At 40.5% G+C, this 26,408-nt stretch overlaps 1 protein-coding gene across 7 annotated transcripts in view; it reads right to left on the bottom strand.

Annotated features, from left to right (window-relative positions):
* ENPP2 (ectonucleotide pyrophosphatase/phosphodiesterase 2) overlaps positions 1 to 26,408 on the bottom strand; it is a 75,252-nt gene that overhangs the window by 35,282 nt on the left and 13,562 nt on the right. For 2 of the 7 annotated variants that reach the window (XM_088149018.1, XM_088149020.1), the window contains exons 1-7: positions 14,388 to 14,516; positions 13,698 to 13,803; positions 7,766 to 7,924; positions 6,489 to 6,614; positions 4,318 to 4,378; positions 1,886 to 1,983; positions 17 to 96 (exon numbers count right to left, since the gene is read on the bottom strand). In XM_088149018.1, the coding sequence (XP_088005144.1) occupies positions 17 to 96; positions 1,886 to 1,983; positions 4,318 to 4,378; positions 6,489 to 6,614; positions 7,766 to 7,924; positions 13,698 to 13,803; positions 14,388 to 14,453 (696 nt within the window). In that variant the 5' untranslated portion in view covers positions 14,454 to 14,516. Of the gene's footprint in view, positions 1 to 16; positions 97 to 1,885; positions 1,984 to 4,317; positions 4,379 to 6,488; positions 6,615 to 7,765; positions 7,925 to 13,697; positions 13,804 to 14,122; positions 14,300 to 14,387; positions 14,517 to 26,408 lie in introns of those variants that run through there. The other 5 variants (XM_088149022.1, XM_088149021.1, XM_088149025.1 and 2 more) reach the window with 5 other exon arrangements.

Here is a 26,408-nt window from a genome sequence, read left to right as displayed (position 1 = left end):
GAACAAGAAAACTTACAGTTGCCAGAGTGTACAAGTTTGGGAAGGTTTTGGTCGGATAGACAGGTCTCATATAGGGGGCATGGGTTCCACAGGATCCTGAAAACACCATGGTTCAGTTCACACAACATGCTAAACCTTAAAACTGGGTTAACATACACATTGTAACAAACAATATAACAAGCTAAACTTATTATGGCTCAATATAATGGTTTGATTCATGTGGCCATGAGAAGAGAATGGATGGGTTCCCACAAATTATTCAGCTCAGTTTCTCTAATCTAGCAATTTGTGTGGACTCTGCCAATATGCCGTATGGGTAAGAGGATAGCTAATTTCTTTTAGCATCATATAATCCAACATTCAAACAAGGGGAGATGTGTATGCTGCTATAGTTAAAACATTCCTGAAGATGACCACATTTCTACAAATGCAACTGGTAAAATTTTAACCCGCTGAGTATAATTGCAACGTAGTCTTTTTTTAAATGCCTCTTTCTATTAAGTATAAAATTTTAAACATATCCAGGAACACCGAACACATTCTCAGCGCCATACATTTGGACACACTGTAAAGCTGGGTCTATCACATCTGTTTTGAACAGAGGAAGACTTTTATGACATTCCTCATCAAGATGTTAATGGCACACATTCAGCTGTTGACAAATTCAATTTTATGCGTGCCCCGCTTGCTTTGAACCCCACAAGACTCCAAGTGTGACATTTTTTTCACAAAAACTAAACAAGAGCATGCAAACATTTGAGTTACAGATAGATTGTCTATACATATGTATGTGTGTTCCTTTCACTAGAGAAATGGTTCCGAGAAAATATGGAATTTTATCTATTTACAGTGGTACCTCGGGTTACAAATTTAATCCGTTCCGTGACTCTGGTCGCAATCCGATTTGTTCGCAACCCAAAGCAAATGTTCCCATAAGGTTCAATGTAATTACCGTTAATCCATTCCGGCGTCCACGGACCACGCGTCAAGGGCGGAAAAACAGCCACGGACCACGCAGCAGGGCGGAAAAACGGCCGCAGACCATGCGGCAGGGCGGAAAAACGGCCGCGGACAACGTGGCACGGGCAGAAAATGGCCGCGGACCATGTGGTACGGGCGGAAAATGGCCGTGGACCACGTGGCACGGGCGGAAAATGGCCGCGGACCACGTGGCACGGCGGAAAATGGCCGCGGACCATGTGTCATGGCGGAAAATGGCCGCAGATCCGGTTCGTACCCCGAGGCAGTGTTCGCAAACCGAGGTAAATTTTTGCGGCTGGAGCTGGTCGCAACCCGAAAAGTTTGTAAGCAGAGGCATTCGTAACCCGAGGTACCACTGTATTTACTTCTCAATAAACACCTCTCAAAAAAGGCTGTTACAGATTTTCATCCTATGCTAAGCCTGTGTGTATGCAAAATAGAGCATTTCTACAATTAAATGTTCAAGTCCTCCAAAGACTCCTCTTTCAAGGTAACCAGATCCTGGGAAAAGCACTGAATTGGGATAACGGCAAAGAACAGAACAACGCAAGTTCATTCTGCAGAAACACTTGTAAAATGCCAAGTTTTCGTCAAGCTGATCTCGATTCTTAGTGAGCTACTTGGACATGTCCATGTAGTTTCCTTGGTAACAGTGCAGAAAGGGCTTGCCATTGCCTTCTTGCAGAATGTTTTTTTTTCTTCTCAGCATCTTCTTCTTTTCTTCTCTACTGTACAGCCCTGGATTATTATTTTTTTTTTTTCTGTCTCCATCCAAGTACTAATCAGGCCCTACCCTGCTTATTGTCTGAGCTCAGGAGAAACTGGCACACCCCATCCAGCAAAAGTCACGGCCAGTCAAGGGCTTAACCATTTTGGGGTACACTACTCAAACATGCCCACTTACTTAGCTTCTCAATATTGCGCATCACTTTGTCACCTTTCTTCATGTACGATGCACGGAAGCCATCCACAGAGAAAATGATCAGCGGAGGGTGAAGGAAACTGAAAAACAAAGATACCTTAGTAAGCCAGTGGTGCTGGCTACAGCGAGAAGAAGCGAAAGAGAACCACTGCAGTCCAATCTAGCTGAATAAACACTCGGAAAGCACATATTTCATAGTTTAGAGCAGATTTTTCTAATCTCACCCTGGATGTGTTGTACTGTATAACCTCCAGCTATTGCTTTCTGTGGCTATTTTTGTTGTTGATATTGTTTGAATCTACCTATTATTTTTGTTTAATGTCGTATGCTGCCCAGACAGTGGGGTAGGTTATAGGTACTGTAAAATAAAGAAAATAAATGAAACACTCAGGCAGGCTAACTTGAAAATTACAGTTCTGATCTTAGACTAGATTAGAGCTTATTGGAACCAGATTAGAAAAGGCTGTTTTTGAACAATGATCATGAAAATATAATGCATAAACTTATTGAAATTATATATGTGTGTGTGTGTGTGTACACATACATGCACACACATACACACACACACATACACACTTGATAAACATCTTTTCAAAGGTCAATACTTTTTCAAAGAGATGTTGTAAAGCACTGACTATAACATTTTCATTTGAACCTGCATTTATCCTGATGCTTCATTATTTAATCCAGGGAACTACTATTACATCTGCAGTACCATAAATCACAAACATGAATGTTTTATGCTGCATTAAAAAAAAAGAGTTCAAAATATTTTGTAAAAAATGCATCCAAGAACGTGGCAACAATTATAATCAGTAACCATATAATTGTTTCCATTTCTTGATCCTTCTGTCTAAATAATTCCCAGTTAGTTCTGCCTTAATGTGTATTCTTTTTAATAATGTGGAGGGCAGAATAAGGATTTAAAGTGGAACAACAGCAATCTTAATGTATGGCATTTTAATGATTCTGCTTTCAAATTGTGTTGAAGAATATGATCCAAACAGAGGCAATATTTTCTTAAGGTGCATACAGAAGAAAATTTCCATTGCGCAATTGTGTTGGACTGTTCACAGAATTTATGGGGAGTCCAAAGATGCTCTTCATTTGTATCATACCTGGGCTTGCTATCCATTTCCTTCCTTCCATCTTATTTTCTTACAGACACATATGTGGGTGCACAACTTAAGGAGGGAAAGACACAGCAGCTCTGCCTTTTGAGAATAGCAATAGGAGCTATCCATCTGAAAACATCTTAGCTTTATTTCATTTTTACATCCCATCCATCTACTGAACCATTTTAGGCACCCACCAATCCTACAAGAGCCCTTTCAACCTTGTTTGGAGAATTTAGAATCAAACCATTACAATGATCAGTGAGCTGCAAATAAAACAACACCTTTAACTAGATCAGGGTTGCAAAATGTTATATTTGGTCCTGGACACGTGTGTTCTCTGGTCTTTTGGTCAGCACGTCTCACTCCTTTCCTAGACGGTAACTTTACAGTCCTACGTACATGCTTACATAGAAATAAACCTCACTGAACACAGTGGGATGTGCTTCCAAGAAAACACATATATGAATACATTTCAATAACTACCCCATTCGAGTAGGATCTTCTCCTGATGAACAAAAAGTCTGGCTTTTCCTCTATTAGTCCCTCCTTTCCCTGCAAAAGAAATCTAATTCAAAGGGTTGGGAAATTATCTGGAGCAGCCTCAGGATACAGAGAGGGAGGGAAATTGTGCAAACAGAAGTTTGTAAGTACGTAGTTCAGTGTAACCCTATGCATGGGTGAAGGAACCTAAGCCTTCAAAATATTGCTGGAGACCAGCTCCCATCATCTCTTGTCATCACAGCCCATGGTCAGAGATGACAGAGGTTGGAGTCCATCAACATCTGGTGGATCAAGCTTCCCTATCTCTGCCCTATAATTCAAGATAAAAAAGTATGCTTTAGCCATTTTATATTTAGATACACTACAGAAATGTTAAAGCTACAATTTAAATGAACACTTAAGGGAAATAACTGTACCCCAATGTTCTTCTGGTTTCCTGTCCTCCCCTGCATAAGTACTATTGCTGAGATTTTTTCTTTTCCCATTAAAACTCCAGGGTTGTTTATCAAATTGTGATGACATTTATTTATTTATTTATGCATGCATACATGCAATTTTTGCTGGAAGATGGGCTTGAACAGCATCTCCTCTTTCCTTTCTGCAATTATATTATTTCGTTGGATGTCAATTTTTGGAAGGACTTGAATACATTTAGCTTCACCTTAAAATGCTGATTTTGGGATAGATCAAGCAATTCCAGTACTAAAGAAATCACACAACTAGTCTAGTTTGGCAACCAGGAAAAGCCAAAGCCGGTTTCTTATTTCAAGTAAGTAAACAAAAAGGAGAACTTACCCTGCTGGGCATTCTGGAGTTCGAATATCTTCACAATCATCCATGACCCAGTGAGTGTCTCCTAAAGGAAAACAACACATACAAAGTGGAATTGGGTTAGGCTTTAACCACATTACATCCTATGCATTATGATTGCCTAGATTTATTCTCAAGTAAACTGACATTGGATTGCAACAGCAGTACTCCTCTGTTCTCCCTATATTGATTCAGGTGCCAATGTGGCATCTGGGGGTGACCATGTGCCTACCAGCAAATTCTCTGATGCCTACCAAGCTCCCTCCCTCCCTGATTTTTAATGTTTCTTTTCATCTTTAAAAAAAGAATTGGAAACAAGCATGCCAAAAAGCAAAGCGCCAGCTTCAAACATAGCTGGCATTTCTAGCAATGCCTCTGGATTCCAAAAAGATGGAAGCTGCAGTCCAATGGTTATTTTGCTTTCTGGTAGAAGGGTGTCTTCTGACTGGCCATAGCTGCCATGACCGCTGTCTTTTGAGAGTGCCCATAATAATGATCTCAACATTCCAAATGTACCCATTGGCCCAAAAGGATTGGAGACCACTGTGTGCAGATATATCTAGAGGGAAGACACATTGTATTTGCTAAGGTAAGAGTGCTCTATTGGCTTGTGAGTTACTCAGATCCCATTAATTGCAATTTAGCGTATCTGCAAGTCAGGTGACCCTGATCTATTCAACAAATCATGATTTAATAAAATCTGGATTTAGTGAGATATATGAGCTGAGCTTTTGTCTGATATATGCTCACTCTGATTTTACTTTTGATGCCTAGCTTCAACATCAAGTAATGTAGCTGGGATGTTTAAAAATTAGATAACTTGTTAACAAGGTCTCCAGGTATATGTGTATCACACACTACACACTATTAATGCCACTCTGAAGCAAATTCTGGGAGCCGAATAGCTGTCCTCATGTCCACCCCATCCTTGCCTTTCATGTCACAGCTTCCAATGTCTTGCCTGAAGAGAACTGTGTTGCAAGATGCAAACTTGGACTTGATGACGTCAATTACGGAAAATAAAATCCTCAGCTCTCTCCACTTAATAGCAAGCACAAATGCAAAACAAACTCCCAAAGTTAATATTACCAGTGGAAACAACTTTTGAAGGGGTAGCTATGTTTGTTGGTTGCAGCAAGGACAGAGAAAGCCTTGTAGCGATTACAGACTGACAGATTTGTTATGACATAAGCTGTTATGGACTAGCTTTTATGGAGCCACAGCCTTCTTTGTTTTTAGCAACAGAAGTCCACCTTTGTATGATAGGGGACACAGAACAGAAACTGGAATTAGTTGGGTTAGGAAAAAGGCACCTTTCTGGACTCAAGTAAGAGAGGGAAATAGATGCATTCACAACACTTCTTAAAAGAGATGAAGTTCAAAAGATATTCAGTAGTAGAACATTAACAGTTTCAAAATAAAACAGCTTGGTTTACAGAACAAGCAACTAAAATGGTCAGACTATGTTTAAAGTGTAATGTTTGAAAGTCCTTTCATGTGGTCCTTGAATAGAAGAAATAAGTGAAGAGAAATTAAAAATTCTCCTCTGAAATAAGGATGTATGTAAAATAATGTATTATTTTAATGAAGAGCCAGTTTGGTCAATTGGTTAAGGTGCTGGACTAGGAGAAGGGGGAACTAAGTTCTAGTCCTGACTTAGACATGGAAACCAGTTGGGTGACTCTGAGTCAGTCATTTTCTCTCAGTCCTAGGAAAAAAGCAATGGCAAGCCATTTCTGAAAGTTTTGCCATCAAAATTTCATGGAGACACTCTCTCACTCTTTTTCTTTTTAGTTAGGGTTACGTTTTGGAGTTCTTCCTAGACCCCATCCATTTTCTATCAAAGGCCCTTGGCCAAAAATAAATAACTTACCAAGACTGAGGAAGTTAATCCATAAGTAATAGTAGAAGAGCTGTGTTAGCCTATGGTGGCAAAAAATCTGATGTTACACATTCCCTAAGAAGTAGAAACGTTTCTCAGATTCCACTGTGCTTAGATTGCACTGCACTAAGCGAGACTTCTTATGGTTATCACAGGGTTGGATCTGATCTGTTTCCCTTTGCACAACTGTAGTGATCACCACACATGCAGAATGAGTACCTACAACACTTCAAAGCTTCTTGAAGTATAGAAAGAATAGAATGGGAAGCAGTACCTTTGCAAACAACTTGGTAGTTACTACAGCAGTCCCCTCTTGATAAGCAGTCTTCTGAACAGTGGCAAGCATGATCTTCATTCCTTGTCTCTCCACAACGCTCTTTGGTACATTCCCAACCACCAGCTGGTGTCATCACAAGAACACAATTGTTAAAAAATAAAGCAGAATATTTTGAGGCAAGAGAATTACATTATAGTCACTCAGTATTGCCTGATACTTTCACTGAAGCATGTTGTAAACATTCTAAAAGGGCAGCACAGACCAGAAGAAAAGGGCAGATTTACAAAGCTTACAGGGTTTCTTGTAATATCTGCCTAATTATCATAGCATTAAAACATACCACCCTTTGCTCAGAACTATAGATAAATAATTATTTGCTGAAACAGTTTTAATATTGGTCTCATATTTTCCAAGACTCTAAAACTGCTGTTCAGTTACCAGATTGGTTCCCAACATTTGAGAAAATCCCAATGACCTTATTCAAACATTGCAGCTAGCCATAATGTGATTTAGTGCCTATGATTTATGGTTGAGCATGCTTGTGTAAACCCAGCCAACATCTCAATTCCTTATCTATGAAAAGTAATATTAAAAAGAAAGTGAGTAATACTTCCGCCTTTATTCTCCTTCATAAGAAAAGTCTGAGAACTTTGGTCCACAAGCAAGGTATTTAAACATATAGCAGAATTTGACAGATGCTTAAATATTCATGCATTCTGGCCCTGTTCACGTGCAAGGTAGTCACAAGAATGAAAACTGGTGGGCTCCATTTCAGATTAAGTAGTTTAGCACATTGTCCAAACCTCTGATTGCTGTCAGTCTTCCAAGTCAACATCATAAACTATTTAAGCTACATCTCTTTTAAGGAAAGGATGGAAGAGTATCACAAACATGTCTACGCTTGTAGAGATGACTTGACTTTTCATACAGATTTTCTCCTGTATGAAAAATGATGAGTGGAGCACTGGGCAAATGCAGGAAGATTATAAATGGATGAGGCCATCACCAGGCCTTCCACAAAATGTGTGTTAATGAGCCATGATGATTCCCCAATAAATATCTTCTCTGGAATGCTTTAGCACCAGTGTTTCATGATCATCAAATAATGTCTAGCCAGAATGACTACAGAGCACTGTTTTCACTTTCCCCAACTGCTCGTTGAAAAGGGCCAATGGTCATGCAAAAAAGGCTAAAACATTGCTTGGTAGAAGGGCCATGATAACTCTTTATTAGCATAGTTCTTTCTATGGAGCAGGGACTCAGTTGTATCCTACCTGTCTTTAAACATAGTTCATCAAAGTCAGCACAACAGCTGCTATAGTAGCTCTTGCACAGGTTGTCACAGCGGCAGCCTGGAGGCTCTGCTTCTTGGAGTTCAAAGCATCGGTTTTTGCAGGAGCCAGAAGTACTGATCCAGGGGGAATCTGATAAGACTGAGTGGAGGAGCAAGAAAGAGAGAGAGAAATACAACACTGTAAGTTAAGCCATTACTGGTTGATCAAAAGTTGTTCAAAGGAGGTTAACAGCCCAGCTGCTTCATCCAAGAAAAAAAAAAGAGGTGTATGGTAAAGAAAGCTAAGAGATAGATGAGGAAAAATTCATTAAATAAAGAGTTGATATATCCCTCCAATCACTTTTCTTATCCTGGATTAACCTACAATAAATCAAAGCTGCATATATTCTGTGCCAAAAGAACATTCCACATATTGCATGAAAAACCCACATTTTGACCAAAGTTATCCAAATTAGAGACTGTGGATCCTGGATATAAAATGAGTAGACTGTCAGAGAACTGAACTGAGCATTCTTTGGCCCAAAGAGGAGAAAAGTCAGGACAGAACGTTACAGAAAGTAGCTGCCTTAAAGGGAAGACTCCTCAGATCAAGCTAACTGAGCTATTAAAGATGATCCTAGAACGTGGGTCCTCAGTAGAGTCAAAGGGGCAAATCTGTGTTTGCATGAAGAGACACGCCTGCTCCCAAGCTGTTATTCCATTCTACTGTGACTAGACTCAAGGCTCCTTCCCAAGGATGTAGTTAAGATTTCCTAGGAAAACTGAGCACTGGCTGCCCCCTTTTAAGGATTATGTTTTTTCTTTACATATAAGGCTCAGCTTATAAGAGTCTGTCTCATTTTGTTCCAAAGGATTCGGCAAAGCAATTAAATTGGCTGCTATCCAAAAAGCAATCACTTGAAGGACAAAACACGTCCTTTTTGAAAGAGAACATCCATAGCGTTGCTTAATCTAGTAATTCTCTTCTCTTCTCCCTCCCTGTGGCAGTTTAAAAGCCTTTTTGTTTCAGGCATCCTCCTTCATGGTTCCTGCAAAAATATTAACAATTTCTTCTCTCCTTCCCTGTTGGCCTTCATCATAGGCTATTTTTTGATATAAAATAGTTGTGATAGCCTTTTTGATTTCTTCAGTTATCAGAACAATTCAGGTATCAGAGCAAACATCTGAGGCCAAAGTGTGAAGAGCTGAAATCTTTCCTGGGAATGATGGAATAAAGATTCAAGTACATTTGGTTGCTTGTAATAAAGATATTATGATGATATGGCTTGTTTTGTTTCATTTTTCCATCTGTTCTGGCTTAATCTAAGAGTTTCATGAGGATGGTGCAAGGGCTATGTTTTATAAGCATAAAGGCACAGTTTACAGACTTGGGCATTTTTAACAGCTAATCTGTTTTCCAAAGGCCATTTAACAATTCTAAAACTATTAGTTTAGTCAAAGGAAGCAATCCACTGTTTGGGGGAATATGTTAGGCTTAACACCTCATTAAAGTCTAAAACACATTCAAAAATAATTCTAAAAATTAGAAGCCACTGAACTCCTTCAATTCTCATTGGCTTTTAGTCTCTCTTGTACCATCCTATCAAAGTGCAGGATAACATTTTGTAAGATGATGACATTATGTGCTTTTTCATGGCCTCTCTCAGAGTTTCATTTACTCATTTTATTTGGCCTAGCTCACTTACAAAGCTTGCGCAACTGAGGTATTTCTGCTTGGAACTAATCCAGCCTGCAATTACAGTTATGGACATCATGACAACTGTTGGGGCACAAGCAGTTTGGACAAGTCCATATGTAATTGTTTGAAATTAAAATGCATTTAAGCAACACTATGTGTACGAGAGAGAGGAAAGAAAGAAAAGAAAGGACTGTTGTGTAAAGAAGAGCTTTCCATTTTTTAACATAAAACACAGTATTCTGTTTGCTCTGGTCTTGTATGGAATCTTATGCTTTTGTTCATGTTCAGGTTGAAAAACCAACTTCATGAAAAATAGCTTTATCCTTTAGCGTCCCAGTTGCCGTAGGGTAAATTTACCATATGACAGGAAAATTTATTGTATGATGGAAAGAATGCAATTTTCTTTTTGTTTCCTTTGGGGATTGCTTTTTAAGATTTATGCAAACAATGTTTATACAGATGCCAAATGCTGGGTCACCAGCTATGCATTACAGCTGAGCAGGGCTCAGCATAGGGAACATTTTTTCCCACCTGTTTAATTTTCCAAAAAATAAATAAAACAGGTTTGCAAGGGATCCCCTAGGACAATCTGTGACAGGATTATAACCTGAGGGCTGCCTTTTATGCCAATGGTTGTAATTCTGCTGGTACTTCCCAAGTTGTTGAGATGGTTAGCCTGTCCTGCATGGATCCATGAACTCCAGGTAGCCTATGAAATCAAAGCATCTACCTGCTGGTGGTACAATGTGAGAGTGGATTAGGGCTATGACCTTGAGGAAAATCATATGAATTTTGTTTACTATACAAGATTCAAACAATAACTGGTATTCTTGATAGGGACTTGTTTTCATATTCCAGATAGCTAGAGCAGGCAACAGCATTTCCATTAAAAATGGGATATTCTTTTTAATTAACTCATTTATAATAGAAATGTTCTTAGCCACTCCAGCTCTCTGGACCATAAACGTAAGCCTAGATATTCACTTTGTGGCATGCCAACCTTTACTTTCAGAATACAACATTGTGTCCTAAATGGAAATTCTATCAAGAGGCAGAAATTTCCAACCGCAGTTCCTTCCAATTTCATCTATGGGGGTAGAAGTGATTTAATTAAAAAATAATAACAACACTTTTAATGGCAGTGCTATGGAAGGAAAGAGAGTTCCCAGTTAGTGGCAGGGCACATACATGTTGAAGGTCCTGGTTTCAATCCATGGTTTTCCCAGTTTTAAAAATAAGCTGGAGGGAAAAAAACCCTGCTTGAGAATATATGAACCAGTAGAATGGTTTAATAAACTGTATAACAACAGATTTGTTCTCAAATCACCCACCTAAGATGGTTGTATTGTATCTGTTTGCTTTGCTTGAATAGGAAGCAAAATGTATGCTACACAAACATTTATAATGGGAATAGTGCTGACTAGTCATGTCCTGCAAGAGGACAGAGGGAAATCAAGGACAAAACTGTGCTGTGGTTTTTCAGAAGTATAGATCAGCAGTTTCCATCTAGTGTTTTACAAAAATGCATCAAGGTCACAACGCATGACATTGCAAAGCAAGGCTTCGGTATCAATGATGACAATGCAATGGGGCAGTGAGTGGAACAACTCCAAGCAGCTAAGGGTTTTCCTTCCCAAGTGTAAGAGAAACTACCCTGTTAATGTAAGCCTTAAGACTATGTTTTAAAGTGATAACAATAGAAGCTATTCATTTCGTGGACAGGAGAAACAGGTTGAAAGAAGTCAAGATAAATGCTAGATAGGCAAATTAAAGCCAGAACTCTGTGCAAGCTTGAGACACAGGGTTTACACTGAGCCAAGAGGTGGGCTGCTCTGGGTCCTAAACAAAATGGTCCAATGCAGCCGTAATTTATCTAAAGCAGCATCTCCTGAAAGAGGGTTTTAATTCAGAAGTCAACATGGAAGAGACTTTCAGGTCAGTTAATTCCTTAATGAGCTGGACTGTTTTAATAAATCCAGCCATATGTTTGGAATTTGCAAATATTGTTTCCAGCACCTGCAGGGACATTGCAAGCTATCTCCAGCAACAGATGGAGAAAACATTTTCTATGTTACCTTAGAAAGCAGCTGGATCAGACAGCAGAATGTGTTCAAAAGTGATGCAAAGTACTTGCACACGCAAGCCAACTCTACCGTGGTGTAAAAAGACCTCTGTCTCAAACATCAAGTTTGCCTTCTCCGAGAGAGACTGTTCCATCTGCAACTACCATTACTAATAATAGGAATCATGTGTGCTTATCAAAGCCTAAGACAGGCTCCTTTGATCTGAGCATTTGTTACTAGTTAAATCTAACTTATCCAGCATAATAGCACTCCCTTCTTTTCGCAGACAATTGTCCAGCTCTCCCATTTATGATATTGAACGCAAAGCTTTCTGATCTCACATTCTGTACATCCTGTTTCCATTACTTTGATACATTAGAAACAACTTTGGCAAGGACAGTGTGCACGCGCATGCACACACACACTCACAGATTGTGATCACTATAATAGAACCAGCAACTTGGCTGCAGTTTCACTTCTCCAATGTAAACAGGCTTTGTTCACTATAAACAAAGGGATACTATGGCATAAGTGGGGAATATTTGCAGGTTGCTCACATCTATCCCTAAGGAACGTCAACAGCTGACACTTGGACACTCAAGCTGTTTTTACTACATTACCCAGAGCGCCTTCAGAAGTTGTCCCAAAGGAGGCTAAGTTTGGTTATTACATTTCAAAAAAAGGATTTTGATGCTCTGATTCTTAGGAATACCCACCAGAATAGCTACAACAGCTTTGGAACTTAGACTAGTTCTGTAGATGAATGCTTTGTTTCTGAGATATTAATTCAATTACCCCAATTGGTGCCCCTCATGAAGCACTGAGCGATCACTCCCCCCCCCCTCAGCTAGCACAGCATTAGCCATGCTGTCTTGAAAAAAAACAGAGCTGGAAGCCAACACATCTGGAGGGCTCCAACTTGGAGAAGGCTGTACCAAAGCCAACTCCTCCGCCTCCTTTTGTGTCAGAGGAAAAACTACAGTATGAGTCAGGAATATCAACGAATCTGAAAACCGCTGATCAGTACGAATAGAAATGTGCCACAAGATTCTTTCTTAGACCAAGGAGACAAGTTGCCAAGGGTGTTTTAGCCAAGCTCACACAAACATCTTTCAAGGTTTGGGCCAAATAAGAAGGAGGAAATGGAGGGTTCTAGAGACATCAGGGCAGCATTACTGAAGCAGCATGATAAATGAAACGAGCCTTTGGCTTGCCCAAATGACAATTTTATATATTTCCAAGAGTAGCACCACGATTGCACTGTTTGATGCCAACTTATGAAATTCAGAGGGACGTGGCTTCTGAGAACAGACATTCATTTGCTTCTTGTGGCCAATCACCAGTGATAAATGGTGAATAAATAAATGATAAATTTATTTATAAATAGTAAATGATAACCCCATTGTGATTTTAAAAGCCATTTAAAGTAACTCACTGTCCCACCACCATGAACGGAAGGTCATTCCATAGACAAATTACAAGTTGTATAGAATAGCCCTTCCCTTCCCCTATTTTTTAAACAGAACTGAGATGTCAAATAGACATTTTGACAAGGATCGTATGGGAGAATGGGGAAGTCTTGGCTAGACTGTATTGTATTTCCTTCCCCCTGAAATTAAAGGAACCCAACTTTAAAGAAAAAAATGTAACATAAGAGAACATCTGCTGCCCACAACTTCCAACATGAAACACCTGCTTTTCTCAATCCTTCTACTCTCCCTCCTCTCTTTTCGCATTTGCTCGTTTCTGGCCATCTAATTTTCAGAGCCAACAGGACTATCTAACAGATAATAAGAAATCTCTGTCAGTAAACTAATACAATCAAACAAGAATTGTCCATATCAGTCAGGGATGGGGGAACTGCCTCCATCTGAATATTATCCCTGTCAGCTTTTTTTATGTTCTAAGAGTCATGTTGTGCACACACACATCACATTAGCCCCAGAACAAAAATTGAACATGTCTGTCTCAATCTCTCTCACAGAGAAAGAAGTAAATAGGTTACCTATAAGCACGCTCTGAAGGTCAACCAACACAAGCTTTTTCACATAACCTTTGATATATTGGGGGGCAGTTGGAAAGAAAAAGACAACAGAAAGCTACATGTTACGATCCACTAGTCCCCCACCCCCAAGTTGCTGCAAAAATGGACCCTTTAATCCACATTATACCTGAGTCTGGACCCTCCTCCCCAAATTCACCAGATCTTCTGAAACGATGAGTTGTAAATCCAGCACAGACGTTCATGCCCAAAACCAAACTCAGCAAGGAGGTTACCTGAAAAGAAAACAGAGCCAGAGAGAGAGAAAGAAGTTAACACAACGAAGCCAGCCTTGAGCTCTTCTCCTGCCTTCTTTTTTTAAGGACATTGTGGCGATGTTGGAGCCCAAGACGGCCGCTGTTCTGGCAGCGCTGCCTCTGGGTCACCCCGTCTCCTTGCCGAAACAGGAAGGGCCACTCCGAGAGGGAATAAATTAATCCGCACCAGCCGCGATTTCTAGGACCGGACGAACAGTCCTTGCCACGCACCGGGGGCTCCCGAACCCCTCCTCCTGAGAGAGCGGCGCTCTCGCCCGCCATCCCGGGCCGCTCCTACCTGATAGAGCTGGAACCCGTTTTCCTTAGCCATCCTCTCCAGATGCCTCGCCAAGCCTCCGCCGGGAGCTCCCTTTGGCAGGAAACTGAGCGCGACGCTCTGTTTGCACAGGCTATTAGCTACAACTAATCCCACCTGGTGAGGTTGACCGCCTCCCCGTGGTTTGTCCAGGGGGAGGTTTCATCACGTGCCGCTCGCAAATCGCAGCTCGCAGGGCCCGAAGCCGCAGGCACTGCCCGCCCGCCTCCCGCCGACGCGCACGCACCCGTTGCTGTGGTGCCCCGCGGGCCGCGCCGCGATGTTCTTGCCCCGCGGTGGCCAGCAGGGCCATCTTCGCTGGGGTCCTGCGGGCGAGCGCGAGAGGGGCTGCGAGAGGAAGCCGAGGCTGTGCGCGCGCACTGCCATCGCTGCCTAAAAACGGCGGCGGGGGGCGATTTCCTCGGGCGCCGAGGAGAGGCGAGAGCGAGCGACGTGAGGGGCGAGAGCCGCGCTTCGGCCCCGAGCAGACCCGCTGAAAGCCACGCTCCCCTCTTCCCCCCAGCCTTCCTTCCAGAGGCGAGGGCAGAGATTTGTATTATCTCTACGAGGCGGCGGCATTCTTTCGAATCAAGAGGGAGCCCAAGGAACAGCGACTTTTGACACATTAGGGCTTGCAAACAGACCCAGAGGGGGACTCTGGGACTTTCCAAAGGTCCCTGAACTACAGCTCCCGATGTCCCTCCTCAGTGAGCTGGTAGCGGTGGGTGCTGCTGGGAGTTGCAGTTCCCCATCCTCCAGTGGGCGGCAGGTCCCCAGCTTTGAAATGTAACCTCTGTAAGTTACACAGCTGAAGGGACAAGGTGGGTTGTTCATGCTGAGAAGTGGAGCTATGCCGTGATTGAGACTCCAGGAGAAGAGTGGAGGTCTGCAATGCTGACCTGGATTGAGCTCCCTAAGCTGAGAAAAGGGTTTCTCAACCTTAGCAACTTTAAGATAGGTGGACTTCAACTCCTAGAATTCCCCAGCCAGCATGGGGCTGGCTGGGGAATTCTGGGAGTTGAAGTCCACCTATCTTAAAGTTGCTAAGGTTGAGAAACACTGGCTTAGAATGTGCAATGGGGATTGCTTTACATTTGACTAAGAGAGAAAAAGGCCAAAACTGAAAGAATCTATATTGGGTCCAGAGGTAACCATGCTTCAAGCGGACTCCTTGAAATCAATAGGCCTTAAGTCTGCAATAGCTGACTGAAGGGTCCATCAATTCAGGAAGGTCTGTTTTGAACTAAGTGTGCACAATCTAAGGTGAAAACTAGCCCTCAGCATTTATGGTCAAGGTGCACATTTCGGCTCCAAGCTCCATTTGCTATTCAGAGATGTCATTTTTAGAAGCCTTAGGCTGTTGGCTCCTCCTGAACTCTACATCAGGGACAACACCAATACTAACAAAACGTTTGGTCACTGTTTGCCTCAATCTGATTTACAAGGCCACATGGGTTAAAAGTGAGGGATTTTAGTTTTGGATAGTTTTTTCCCCTCCAGATACTCTAAGAAGGCAGTCTTTATTATGGGGCTGTCCTTGAAGGCTCCTTGGTCGCTATAGTTGGTCCAGAATGCAGTATCTCAAATAGTTATGGGCGTGCCTCATTGTTCCTGGATAGCATCTCTACCTTGGGGACTGTATGGGGACTTTCAGGCTCAATTTAAGGTATTGGTTGTCACCTTTAAAGCCTTACATGGCTCAGGACTTAGAGATCTTGGTTTCTGCCATTTAATAGGGTCTGGAAGGAAGGTCTCCCTTTGAGTCCCCACTCTGAAAGAGTGTTATCACCCAAAAGGCTATGAAAACAGGCCTTTTTCAGTATCTATTAGGCCCCAGGTTGGCTAAAGTGATATGTAGAAGCAAAATTTCTAGCCCTCAATCAATCACGATCACAATCTTTTAAAAAAGAGACAGAGACCACCATTGATAAACTCTCATATTTACAGAGCAGATTATCATAGTGGATATAGTTATGGTACAAACTGAGAGTTAAAATTTATTTGCTCAGGCAAATTATTTACTAAGGTAGGGGACGCTTTTTTTCAGTCTGATGAAAACACTTTTCACTGAATTGTTTACCAACAGCCACCATTTGCCAAAACCTATTTTAAAAGGTAACACCTTTTCTTAGATCTTTCAGTAATAATCCTAGGTATTATTTTTGGATTTCAGCATAGTTTGCTCATGTATCTTCAATTCACTGCAACTTCTCCAGCTTCAGGACAAAAGCTTCATAAGACATCTTAATTCCAAGGGAACGTTAATCATTATTGCAGAGGCTCAGAATCAGAATTCTATCATATATGTATGTATATATATTCTGAATATATATATATATCAGAATTATATCATTTAACCAGCTCCTGTTACTCAGTTGGCTGACTCTTATTAAGTGATAAACCTCCTTCACACACGTTGCTAAGCCATTATCTGGTAACCATGGTTAACCTGATAAACCACTGTTAACGATTGGCCTAATCTGTCAAGCCATTATCCATGGTCTACGATTCACAGTGACTTGCCCCACATTAAGCCAAAACTATACAACCATGTTATATCTCAGTGCAATATTTATTTATTTATGTATTTATTAAACCAATTTATAAAATGCCCATCTCACCACAGGCGACTGGGTGGCGTACAACAAAGCTAAAAACAGTCAATAAATACATTAAAAATATAAAAAGCAAAATAAAACAGAGAATAAAAGGATGTTAAAAATAAGGGAGCCACCTCACTAAATCCTCCATCCCCTGGGGTCCCCAGGCCTGCTGGCATAACCAAGTCTTAAGGGACCACCAGAAGCTGAACAATGATGAGGCCAACCTCACCTCAGGGAGGAGAAGAATATATGAACGCAATCAGAAAGAAGGGACATTAGAAGTCATCTAGTCCAATCACGAATTCACAATTTTCTCCAAAAATCCTCAGTACATTTCTTCAACCCAGCTGAGTGCAGCCTGCATGAGGCGCCCACGTCCAAATGGCATTATTAGAAGCTGCCCTTTTTCAACAACGTTTTTGTAGGCATCTGATCTTTATATACACACACATGTACCCTATCATGATGCTGTGCCTCTCTCCTGCGGTTTACGTGGCAAAGCAATTCCATCTGAGCAGAAGCCTTGGTTTTTCAGTGAAATTATATGTTACATTTTCCAAAGAGATGCTCAGTTTATTCTAAACCAGAATCATATTTGCTTGCACCGGATTACATAGCCTGAAGCACATAGAAGTTGAGCAGCAAAACATTTGTGGAACTGCACAATGGCAAGGCATAAAATATTTTCACAAATTGCAGTGAAGCGTTTCTATTTTCTACTGGTGGGTTTACATTTACTACCAGTCTGCAGAGCAAAAGAGAATCATATTGAAAATCAGTTTGGTGCTCCGGCTAATTTCATGTAGAACTGTTTATTCCACACTACGTGGAAATGTAAAACAGTAATTTAAGTTCAGGGGAAAAACCTATATTGGTGTTAAAGAACTGCCTGAGCTGTTTAATATCCAGGATAGGAATTATGTGGCCATATAAATTTGACGGATAAGTAAATAAAAATAAATTGAGATGGTAGATAAATTGCATGAAAGCAGAAATAAGTTAGCAGTCCATATGAGATCTCCATGCTGATAAATGAGAATTAACAAATTACTTCCTTTAAAGGGTATTAGACAGAAAGAAACTAAAGCTAAAAAAGGTCAATAAATAGATTAAAAATATAAAAAGCAAAATAAAACAGAGAATAAAAGGATGTTAAAAATAAGGGAGCGATCTCACTAAATCCTCCGTCCCCTGGACAGAAACTTTCTGTCTAATAGTAAGGCTGGCTTCAAAAAAGATTTCCAACATCCTTCAAGTCTGCTCCAAGTCAGTGTTTCTCAGTCTTGGGAACTTTAAGAGGTGTGGACTTCAACTCCCAGACCCTGGCTAGGGAATTCTGGCTGGAGAATTCTGGAAGTCCACACCTCTTAAAGTTCCCAAGGTTGAGAAACACCACTCCAAGTAATCATTCCAACCACCCCAAGAAGTAGGGCAACGTTGTCTGTACTACAGAAGTGGTGGCAGGAATGGGAGAGAAAGAAATCATTAGCCTGAGTCTGTTGGAAGAGTTTGCAACCAAGGAGAGGTTTGAAACAGGGCCTTCCAGATTTACAGCTCAAAGCCTTAGCTATTCCCCAGTCTCTTTTGATACCCAAAAGCAACCCAATGTCTGCTTGGCAAGTTGATCATACGAAGCTGCACCTTGGCAGAAAACGCTGTTTACTCTCAGATGTCCCATTACAGGCGCTCTCATGTTAAACAAGGGCTTATTTCAGGATGAGGCACAGCTCCTGATGCTTTATAGGGCCAAGGGGAGAAGTGAAGGATGTTGCCATCAAGAGTTGAGCTTGACTTGTGGTCATCTTTACCTTTGAGCAAATTGCAAGAACCATACTCATTTGAAGCCAGTAGCATATTTATTCTGGGATTCAAAATCCACACTGAGGACCCCATGGGGAGGCTGCGAGTTTCTAACGGCCTCACATGGACAGGACAAGACAAGCACTAATGAAAAAGAACTGGCCATCAGTGACTATGATAGCCTGCAGGCCAATTTTTTTCTTGCCTCAGCTGGAAAGAAGCCACCTTGACATAGGGAGCTGTGAAAAAAACCTCCCTGCAAACGTCAGAAACTGCTTTTCAACATTCAACATTAGATAAAGCCATGGTTTGCTTAACCACTTTTTGTATAAGGTGCAGCTGGCTGGGTTCACACATTACACGAAACATAGATTATAAATTAGAATGGCTGGGTCACACAGCACACTAGGCCAGGCCAGATGAATTGTATTAGCATTCTTGCCCTAAGAAGGGTGATGGCCTAAACTGGCTGTGGCTGTGGCTGGGCAGGAAAGGGAGTTATGAAACTGAGGGGTGGGTAGGGAAACCCAGGACTAATGGTCATAACCAGACAAGACCAGTTCTGCAGTTAGACTGGTGAACTATTGTGACCTTATGACGAAAGGACCTTAAAACCACACCTATGTTATTATAATTATATTATAATTGCACCCCCACTTGTATATTATGGGATAGGCAAGGCGTTATACACGTGTGATTTGTATCAAATTTTGGCCAATCCTATTCTTTCTCCCTGTCTGAATATTGTATAAAAGGGCTAACATGACAAGCACTGAGTGTGCTCCCTGTGTAGTGACACCTGGATGCATCCTCCTTTTCTGCTGCAGTAATAAACGAGTTGGGTTGGATTTGTCTTGTCCTGCGTGTTATTTGGAGACCCTCACGCTGGATCCTCGTACCGACCCAACACTGGTTTTCCAGCCAACAGGGGAAGTGGGGGATGAAAAATCATGTATCTGAAATCAGCCTCTGGAGGGGGCAGAGGCCCACAGGATTGCAAAGAGGGGTTTATAGCTTTAGTTGGAGATACAATGACTGCATTTCAAATTCAAATACAAGGATCAATTAATTCAATTCCTGGTAGAAGGTCTGAACCGTTGAATAAAATCTGGCTATGTATGTCTGATGATTCCTCATATGGATGAAACTGGGCATGTAGGGCCTCCTGGTAGTTAAAGTAATGGAAAACCCCACAGAGGATACATATTGTGTAAAAATAGAGAAATGTATGGAAATCCTGTAAAACTTTGGATATACTATCAAGTAACATCTGTATGTCTCTTTGAGAGCTTAAGGGAAGATAGACTGTATAAACTATTCTCATAGATAAATGAGCTACATCTCTTATGAACCTGATGTGAAGGAGGCCAATTAATTTATCATGCAGTCAACCTACCTCATTCACAAAATAAGGGGACGCCCAAACTTTAACTCCCTGGGTTCTGATTGCTTCCTCCGTTTGTGATTTCCCACACAGAAATGTGTGGAGAAGAAAAAACGACAGCTGCACAGTGATTTAATAACCAGTACTAGGGCAACCTTTCCCCATTTGGTGCCCTCCAGATATACTGGATTTCAGCCAGGTCATGCCAGATAAGAATTCTGAGAACTGAAGTCCATCAGAGTTGATGGGCATCAGGTTCAATAGTGTGCAGTAGTTTTTTAGTTGGAAATCCTCTTCTATTTAAAAAAAAATCTATGCATGCTTAGTACAATTCAAAGTACAATTCCTAGCCCTGCTGATTTTACATTTTGACACTCATTAAGCAATTCAGTCCCATAGTAAAATGTTAACCTCTGGTAGCAAAATCTCCCTCAACTCCTAGTGCCTGCAAGGATACATCCATATAATTTTCTTGGAAGTGGGTTTGTCATTCTCTTCTTTTGAGATTTTATTTTAAACTTCTTAATCAACCTTTGGGGTTACCCTGTTGGTGTCCCATCTAAGTACTAACCAGGCTGAAACCTGCCAAGCCCAGACAAGCTCAGTTACCTTCTGTGACTTTTATGGCTATACAAATCCTTCTGTAGAGGTGCTTCATATTAATCAGGAGTAGAAACAAAGTACCTCTCTTCAAATCCATCACCTTAGTCCAAACTCACATGGTTACTTCATAAGCTGCTCCTGGTTGTCACTACATACACGTGCAAGCAAAACCAGTTCGCTTCCCGTGCTGCATTGCTGTTGAAGGAGATGCCATTCTTTCCCATGCTAACTTAGCATTGAAGTTGCTTCTGATTTCTGCTTATGCTGGTCTGACTGTAATCTGGTTTACATTTTTTAGATATGTTTCTGTGTCTGTGTATGTGTGTGAGATAGGTAGGTGGGTGGATGGATGGATGGATGGATGGATGGATGGATGGATGGATGGATGGATGGATGATTGATAGACAGACAGACAGACAGACAGACAGACAGACAAACATAGAACCTAAAGTCAGGCCCCATAGGCAATTTATTATATATATTATATTGGCTGCCATTTTCTTCTAAACACTTCCTTACTCGTTTGACACATGACCTTTGAACATTCTTAAGCACAATAACCTTTTTTTCTGAAAAAAAAATTAATAAAGTATAGTATGATTGGCCTATGGGGCCTGACTTTTGGCATACTCAGTATATACCCACCCCAATGTTAGGTTATATTTATATTTACAAAGTTGAAACACTAATATGCACATACATGCAGGCACAGCAATAACAAAAACGCTTTTTAAAAAAGCAGCTGTCTTTATTCATAACAGGTTTTGACCCATGTCTAGACTTAATGTTATGGTAATATAGTTCCTTAAGCTTTTGCCTCTGGATTCAGATCTTGCTGGCTCAAATCTCACCAGGAGCTTTTTCAAAAATTATTGTTTTTCTTTATGAGATTTCTCCTCACTCACTTTATCTATTTATGTTATTATGAAGGACAGTTCCATTATTTCACTGATTTATCTTTTACTCTCAGCTTCAAAACAGCTCAAATAACATAACGTCTCTTTGGGGGTGGGGTGAAAACCAGAATTGGTTTTTCTACCACTAGTTTCTACTAGCAGAGGTTATTAAAAGTGAGCAAACTGAAGCATTGACATATTTAATATTCTTACCTTTTATTTTATTTTACATCCTAAAATTGGAGTGGAAGAAAGAGCAGCTGGAATCAGTTCAACCTGGTGATAATTAGTCTTCTGGCCCAAACAGTTTACTTATCTACTAAGTATCCAGGGTAGGAATGGGGATGTAACATCAATGAAGAAACAAAGAAGATTATTGTATTGTCTCATGTCATTTTATCCAAGCATCCACTTCAACTGAGATGTTTTTACTCTGAGGCAGAGTAAAAATTACCTCTCAAATTTATCTATGCCATTTCTCAGAGTCACAACTGAGGACAGTGGGAAAGATAAGTCTATGTATTCCTTGGGACGAAGTAGAAATCTCCAACTTGCGCTTGGCATGCGTGAAATGACATGAGACAATGCAATGATGAAATTTTAGTTCAATAAATACTACCTGCAATTACAGCATTAGCTCATATTACTTGATAAAACAAGCAATAAGTAGAGAACCCCCCCCATAAAACCCTGATCAACATTTTCTTCAACAATTAAAGTATTCTTTCAACATAATGAATAAGGGATACACAGTTGCACTCACAGTTTTCTATCCAACTTATGGATGGTGAAGTTCAATGGGCCGTTTTGGTCCAAATTCTTCATGGAATGACTGAAGTCCTCCAAAAGGTCTGGAGGTTCTAGCTTAGATGGAGGAGCAGAGGAAACATTTTCAGTGCAAGCGTTCACTGGTAGTTCTGTGCCACCAGGGAGCATTCAAAGTCACATTAGGTCAATATAAGAATGCAAGCAGCTTCCAGGACTTTGGACTGAATCCAGCAATGCATATGGGCTGGAATATATATTCTTAGGAGCAGAGTTGTTTGTCCTAGCAAAGTGATTGAGGCTTTAGAAGACCGGCAAAATCTGGCCATCTGTGGCCACTTTTGTAGTCACCTACAAGTTTTGTAGACACCTAATCCTGCACTTAGTGGCCATCTGGGTTCATACAGGCCAGATCTGGTGGACCTGTTCTGAAGGAGATTGAAACAGCTTAATTTGATTTGGAGGAATTCTGCAAATAAGCTCAGGAGTAAGTTATGAAACAGTCATGCCATAGTGATTTCAAGTCATTTTCTCTAGTTGTTGAAGGTGATTCAGAAATTGCTGTAGCTCCTGACACACGTGTCATTACTAACTGTATGTAGAGAATGACTCACCATACCAGGAATGGTGATTGTATATTCTAGTAGGCCTTTTTCTGCAGTCTAAAGCAGGAAGGGACAGTTGGGAGATTAGTATTTACTGCAAATCACTCAGAGATCTTTCAGAAGACCAACAACAGTTTCTAACCTCCAGCAATTTAAAAACAGCTTTTAAAAAAAATATTCCACCCATCTTGCAAGCTAAGCATCAAAGTAAGTAATACGGGTAGTCCCCAGTTTAAGAACTAGTTCCATTCCCAAGGTCTGTCCTTAAGTTGAATTTGTATGTAAGCCAGAACAGTATTATTGTATAATGCTGTATAAGTAATATTGTGTAATGAACTCAAACCATTGTTTATTTAACTCGAACCATTGTGTATTTAACTCAAATTTTGCTATAATAGGCTCTGTTCTTAAATATGGGTTGTCTGTAACCAGACTTTCTTAACCTGGGGACTATGTGTAGTGGAAGTCGGTTATGGTTTTAAAGAAATACTTTTGAAGTTAATAGTAATCCTCTTCTATAAAGAGAAATCTTCCTCTTCCTTCCACCCATCTGGTCCCAGTTCATAGATAGTCTGAGTTAAGAGAAGATTGAGAAGAGATATGATAACATTCTTCAAATCTTTGAAGGTGTGTCACATAAAAGAGGGTAAACTTTTATTCTTGGCTACCCCCGAAGGCAGAATTATATCTGATGGGCTTAAATTCCAAGATTTTTGATATGATTGAAGAAACTAAAGTCCATCCATCAAAACAGAAACTGATAATGAACCTAAGTGGTTGTCTAAATCTGGATTTCTCAAAACCAGAGGAGGATTGGACTACATGGCTCACAGATACTTTTTCATCTCTATAATTTTGTGACTTGAAAACCAAAATTTGACATAAGCCCACCCTAAAGGTGTCTGCAATGAATGAGAACAGCCACTAGGTGACGCTTCAAGATGGAAACCAACTGAACTTTCAGATTGAACATCACTGGAGTTGGGGGTAGGGTGGGAAAGACAGCTTTATTCTGAACAACAGGATACATTACTTTTTTTATGCCATGTTTATGAGATTTAGATAATAATAGTTGTGTTACAAAATACAAAAAACTATATACTAACTTTCCTTGAGTCTTCTGGCTAAAGGTTTAGATCAGTGTTTCTCAACCTTGTCCATTTTAAGCTGTGGGGACTTCAACTCCCAGAATTCCCCAGCCAGCAAGCTGAGAAGAGACATGATAACATTCTTCAAATCTTTGAAGGTGTGTCACATAAAAGAGGGTAAACTTTTATTCTTGGCTACCCCCGAAGGCAGAATTATATCTGATGGGCTTAAATTCCAAGATTTTTGATATGATTGAAGAAACTAAAGTCCACCCATCAGAACAGAAACCGATAATGAACCTAAGTGGTTGTCTAAATCTGGATTTCCCAAAACCTTAAAAATCAAAAAACAGCTTAAAGTTGATGATAAGGTTGAGAAACACCGGTTTAGATGGTTGGCCAAAAATAATGATGTGAAATGTTCCTATAACTTTATAAGATGTGCTGTTGCAATGCAAGACCAAAGATGCTGCTAGTTTTACAGGTGGCACATTTTTTAAAAAAAAATGCCTTTTACATTCCTATATCTGCATGTTACTTCTCTATTGGTTCAAACATACATGATGCCAAATAGCCCATTCTCAATATCTATTTCAAATGTTCAAATGTAGTGCTAATCAGCCTTAGGAAGATTTGTTGCTTGTTTGTTTGTTCTTAAAGAGGGAGAAAATACAATATCCTGGGGGGGAAATGGTGTTGATTGGCACCTTGAGGAATAAAGGTTACACATTTTGTTGCAGACCCTATTTGTTGTGATCAATAATTTCAATTAGACTGTCCCCTTGGGATTCTGTCTAACCTCTTCCTTTGCAACAGTGAATTCTGTTTTCTAGTTAAGCAAAATACTTACTATAAAAAGGACTAAAATAGAAATATAAAAATCATGCACATGAAATAGCCAATTAATAACAGATTATATTTCATTACTAATTGAGCCACACTGCATATTCCACTAAAGACCGAACAGTAGATTTGTCACACCGTCTACAGAAATCAGCAGCTATACTCAGTGAAAAATAAAATAGCCAAAGGAGACATGCAAGTCACTTCTTCTTCCGAGGCTTTTAACTGGATATCTGAAGCACACCCAAGTTGGCATCTGCCTGGAGAAGACATTTTCATCAAACCTTTCCCTGTAGTCCTTCTGATAAGAACATGGGCACAGAACCACTACTATTGACCCATATTTACCTTAGAACGACTAGAGCTGCCCCTACAAGGACATCTAAGGATGACCTTTGAAACAAGTGTTGAAGATCAGGTAAATTCAGGTTGGAGAATGCAGACATTCAAGTAGATTGGCATTCAGATACACATTTGGAAGCCTATCAGATTTATACCAGTGGGGCTAATTCCAATGACTGATAAGCATTCAGATCTCTGCACAAACTAATCAGGGCATATAGACATAAGGCAAAAGTGACAAGATCAGCAAGATCTAGATCTCTGTAACTCCAGGGAATTATCTCTAGATTATGATCCCTGAAAAAATTCATGCCATGTGAAAATATATTCAGGGATAGGTCATCTAATGCTCTCCAGATGTTTAAGACTGCAGTTCACTTGACCAGCTCCAGCACCATGGCCGATGATTAGGAATTTAGGTCATTATTGTTGAAACATCTGGATGATACTGTTCATTTAGGGAAGAAGCAGCCTGGTAGCTATGAGACAGAGCATGTGGTCAGTAGACCATCTGCTCGCTATAGCCCTGCATGATTCATTATTCTGCCCATTCGGTACCTCCTGTGGATGAATTCTGAATGACAGAAGTGCTCTACTGGTACACTGCAGAAAAAAATATGTAGAGCCTTCTGGCCCTTCAGAGATGTTTTATGACACAAGCATCCTACTTTATCAGATGCCTAAGTAATTGTGCCAGTTTTGCCTTGGGCAATATAGAATTATCTCAGACACGGAGGCAAGATATCATAGATTATCCAAATAGGATAATAATAATAAGCATATCCAGACTGGTGACTCAGGCAGAAGTATGTTGTTCTAAGAGCCAAACCATCAGAAGGACAGGTTCCCAAAAATGACCTTTTCAATGGTGATTGCACATCTTTGGAATGTTTTCTCTCAGGGGGTGCTGATGGCCCAAGCCTTGATATTCTCTAGGGTGGTTTGCAAAAGGCATTTAGTTCCCTTCAGTTTACTGATAGGCATGCTGGCTTGATGTCTTAGGTGCTACATTTTGTGGTTTGTTTTGTTTTAGTCATTGTTAATTATACTATATTTATTAATTGCTCTAGCTTACCCTGTGAGGACGTTTCTCTATGCTGCAAGGGCTGACCCCAACTCAAGGCAAGTGAAAGCTTGCGTCTCTCACCGCAGCTATATAAAGACAAAAGCTGACTGCTAAAGTTCTGATGCAGCAGATCTTTCAAGTACTGGTTCTAACCCTGGGCTTGCCTATTTATTTATTTAATTTATATGCCACCCATCTCCCCCAAAGGGCAACTCTGGACAGCTCACAATTAAAATCCAAAACAGTAAAAACAATAAAAATATAAATATCCAT

Source organism: Python bivittatus, unplaced genomic scaffold, assembly GCF_059951505.1.
Source record: "Python bivittatus isolate LINGU-HERP-01145 unplaced genomic scaffold, Pbiv_v1 ctg000590_np1212, whole genome shotgun sequence".
Classification (NCBI taxonomy): Eukaryota; Metazoa; Chordata; class Lepidosauria; order Squamata; family Pythonidae; genus Python; species Python bivittatus.
This window is presented reverse-complemented; position numbering and strand designations above follow the sequence as displayed.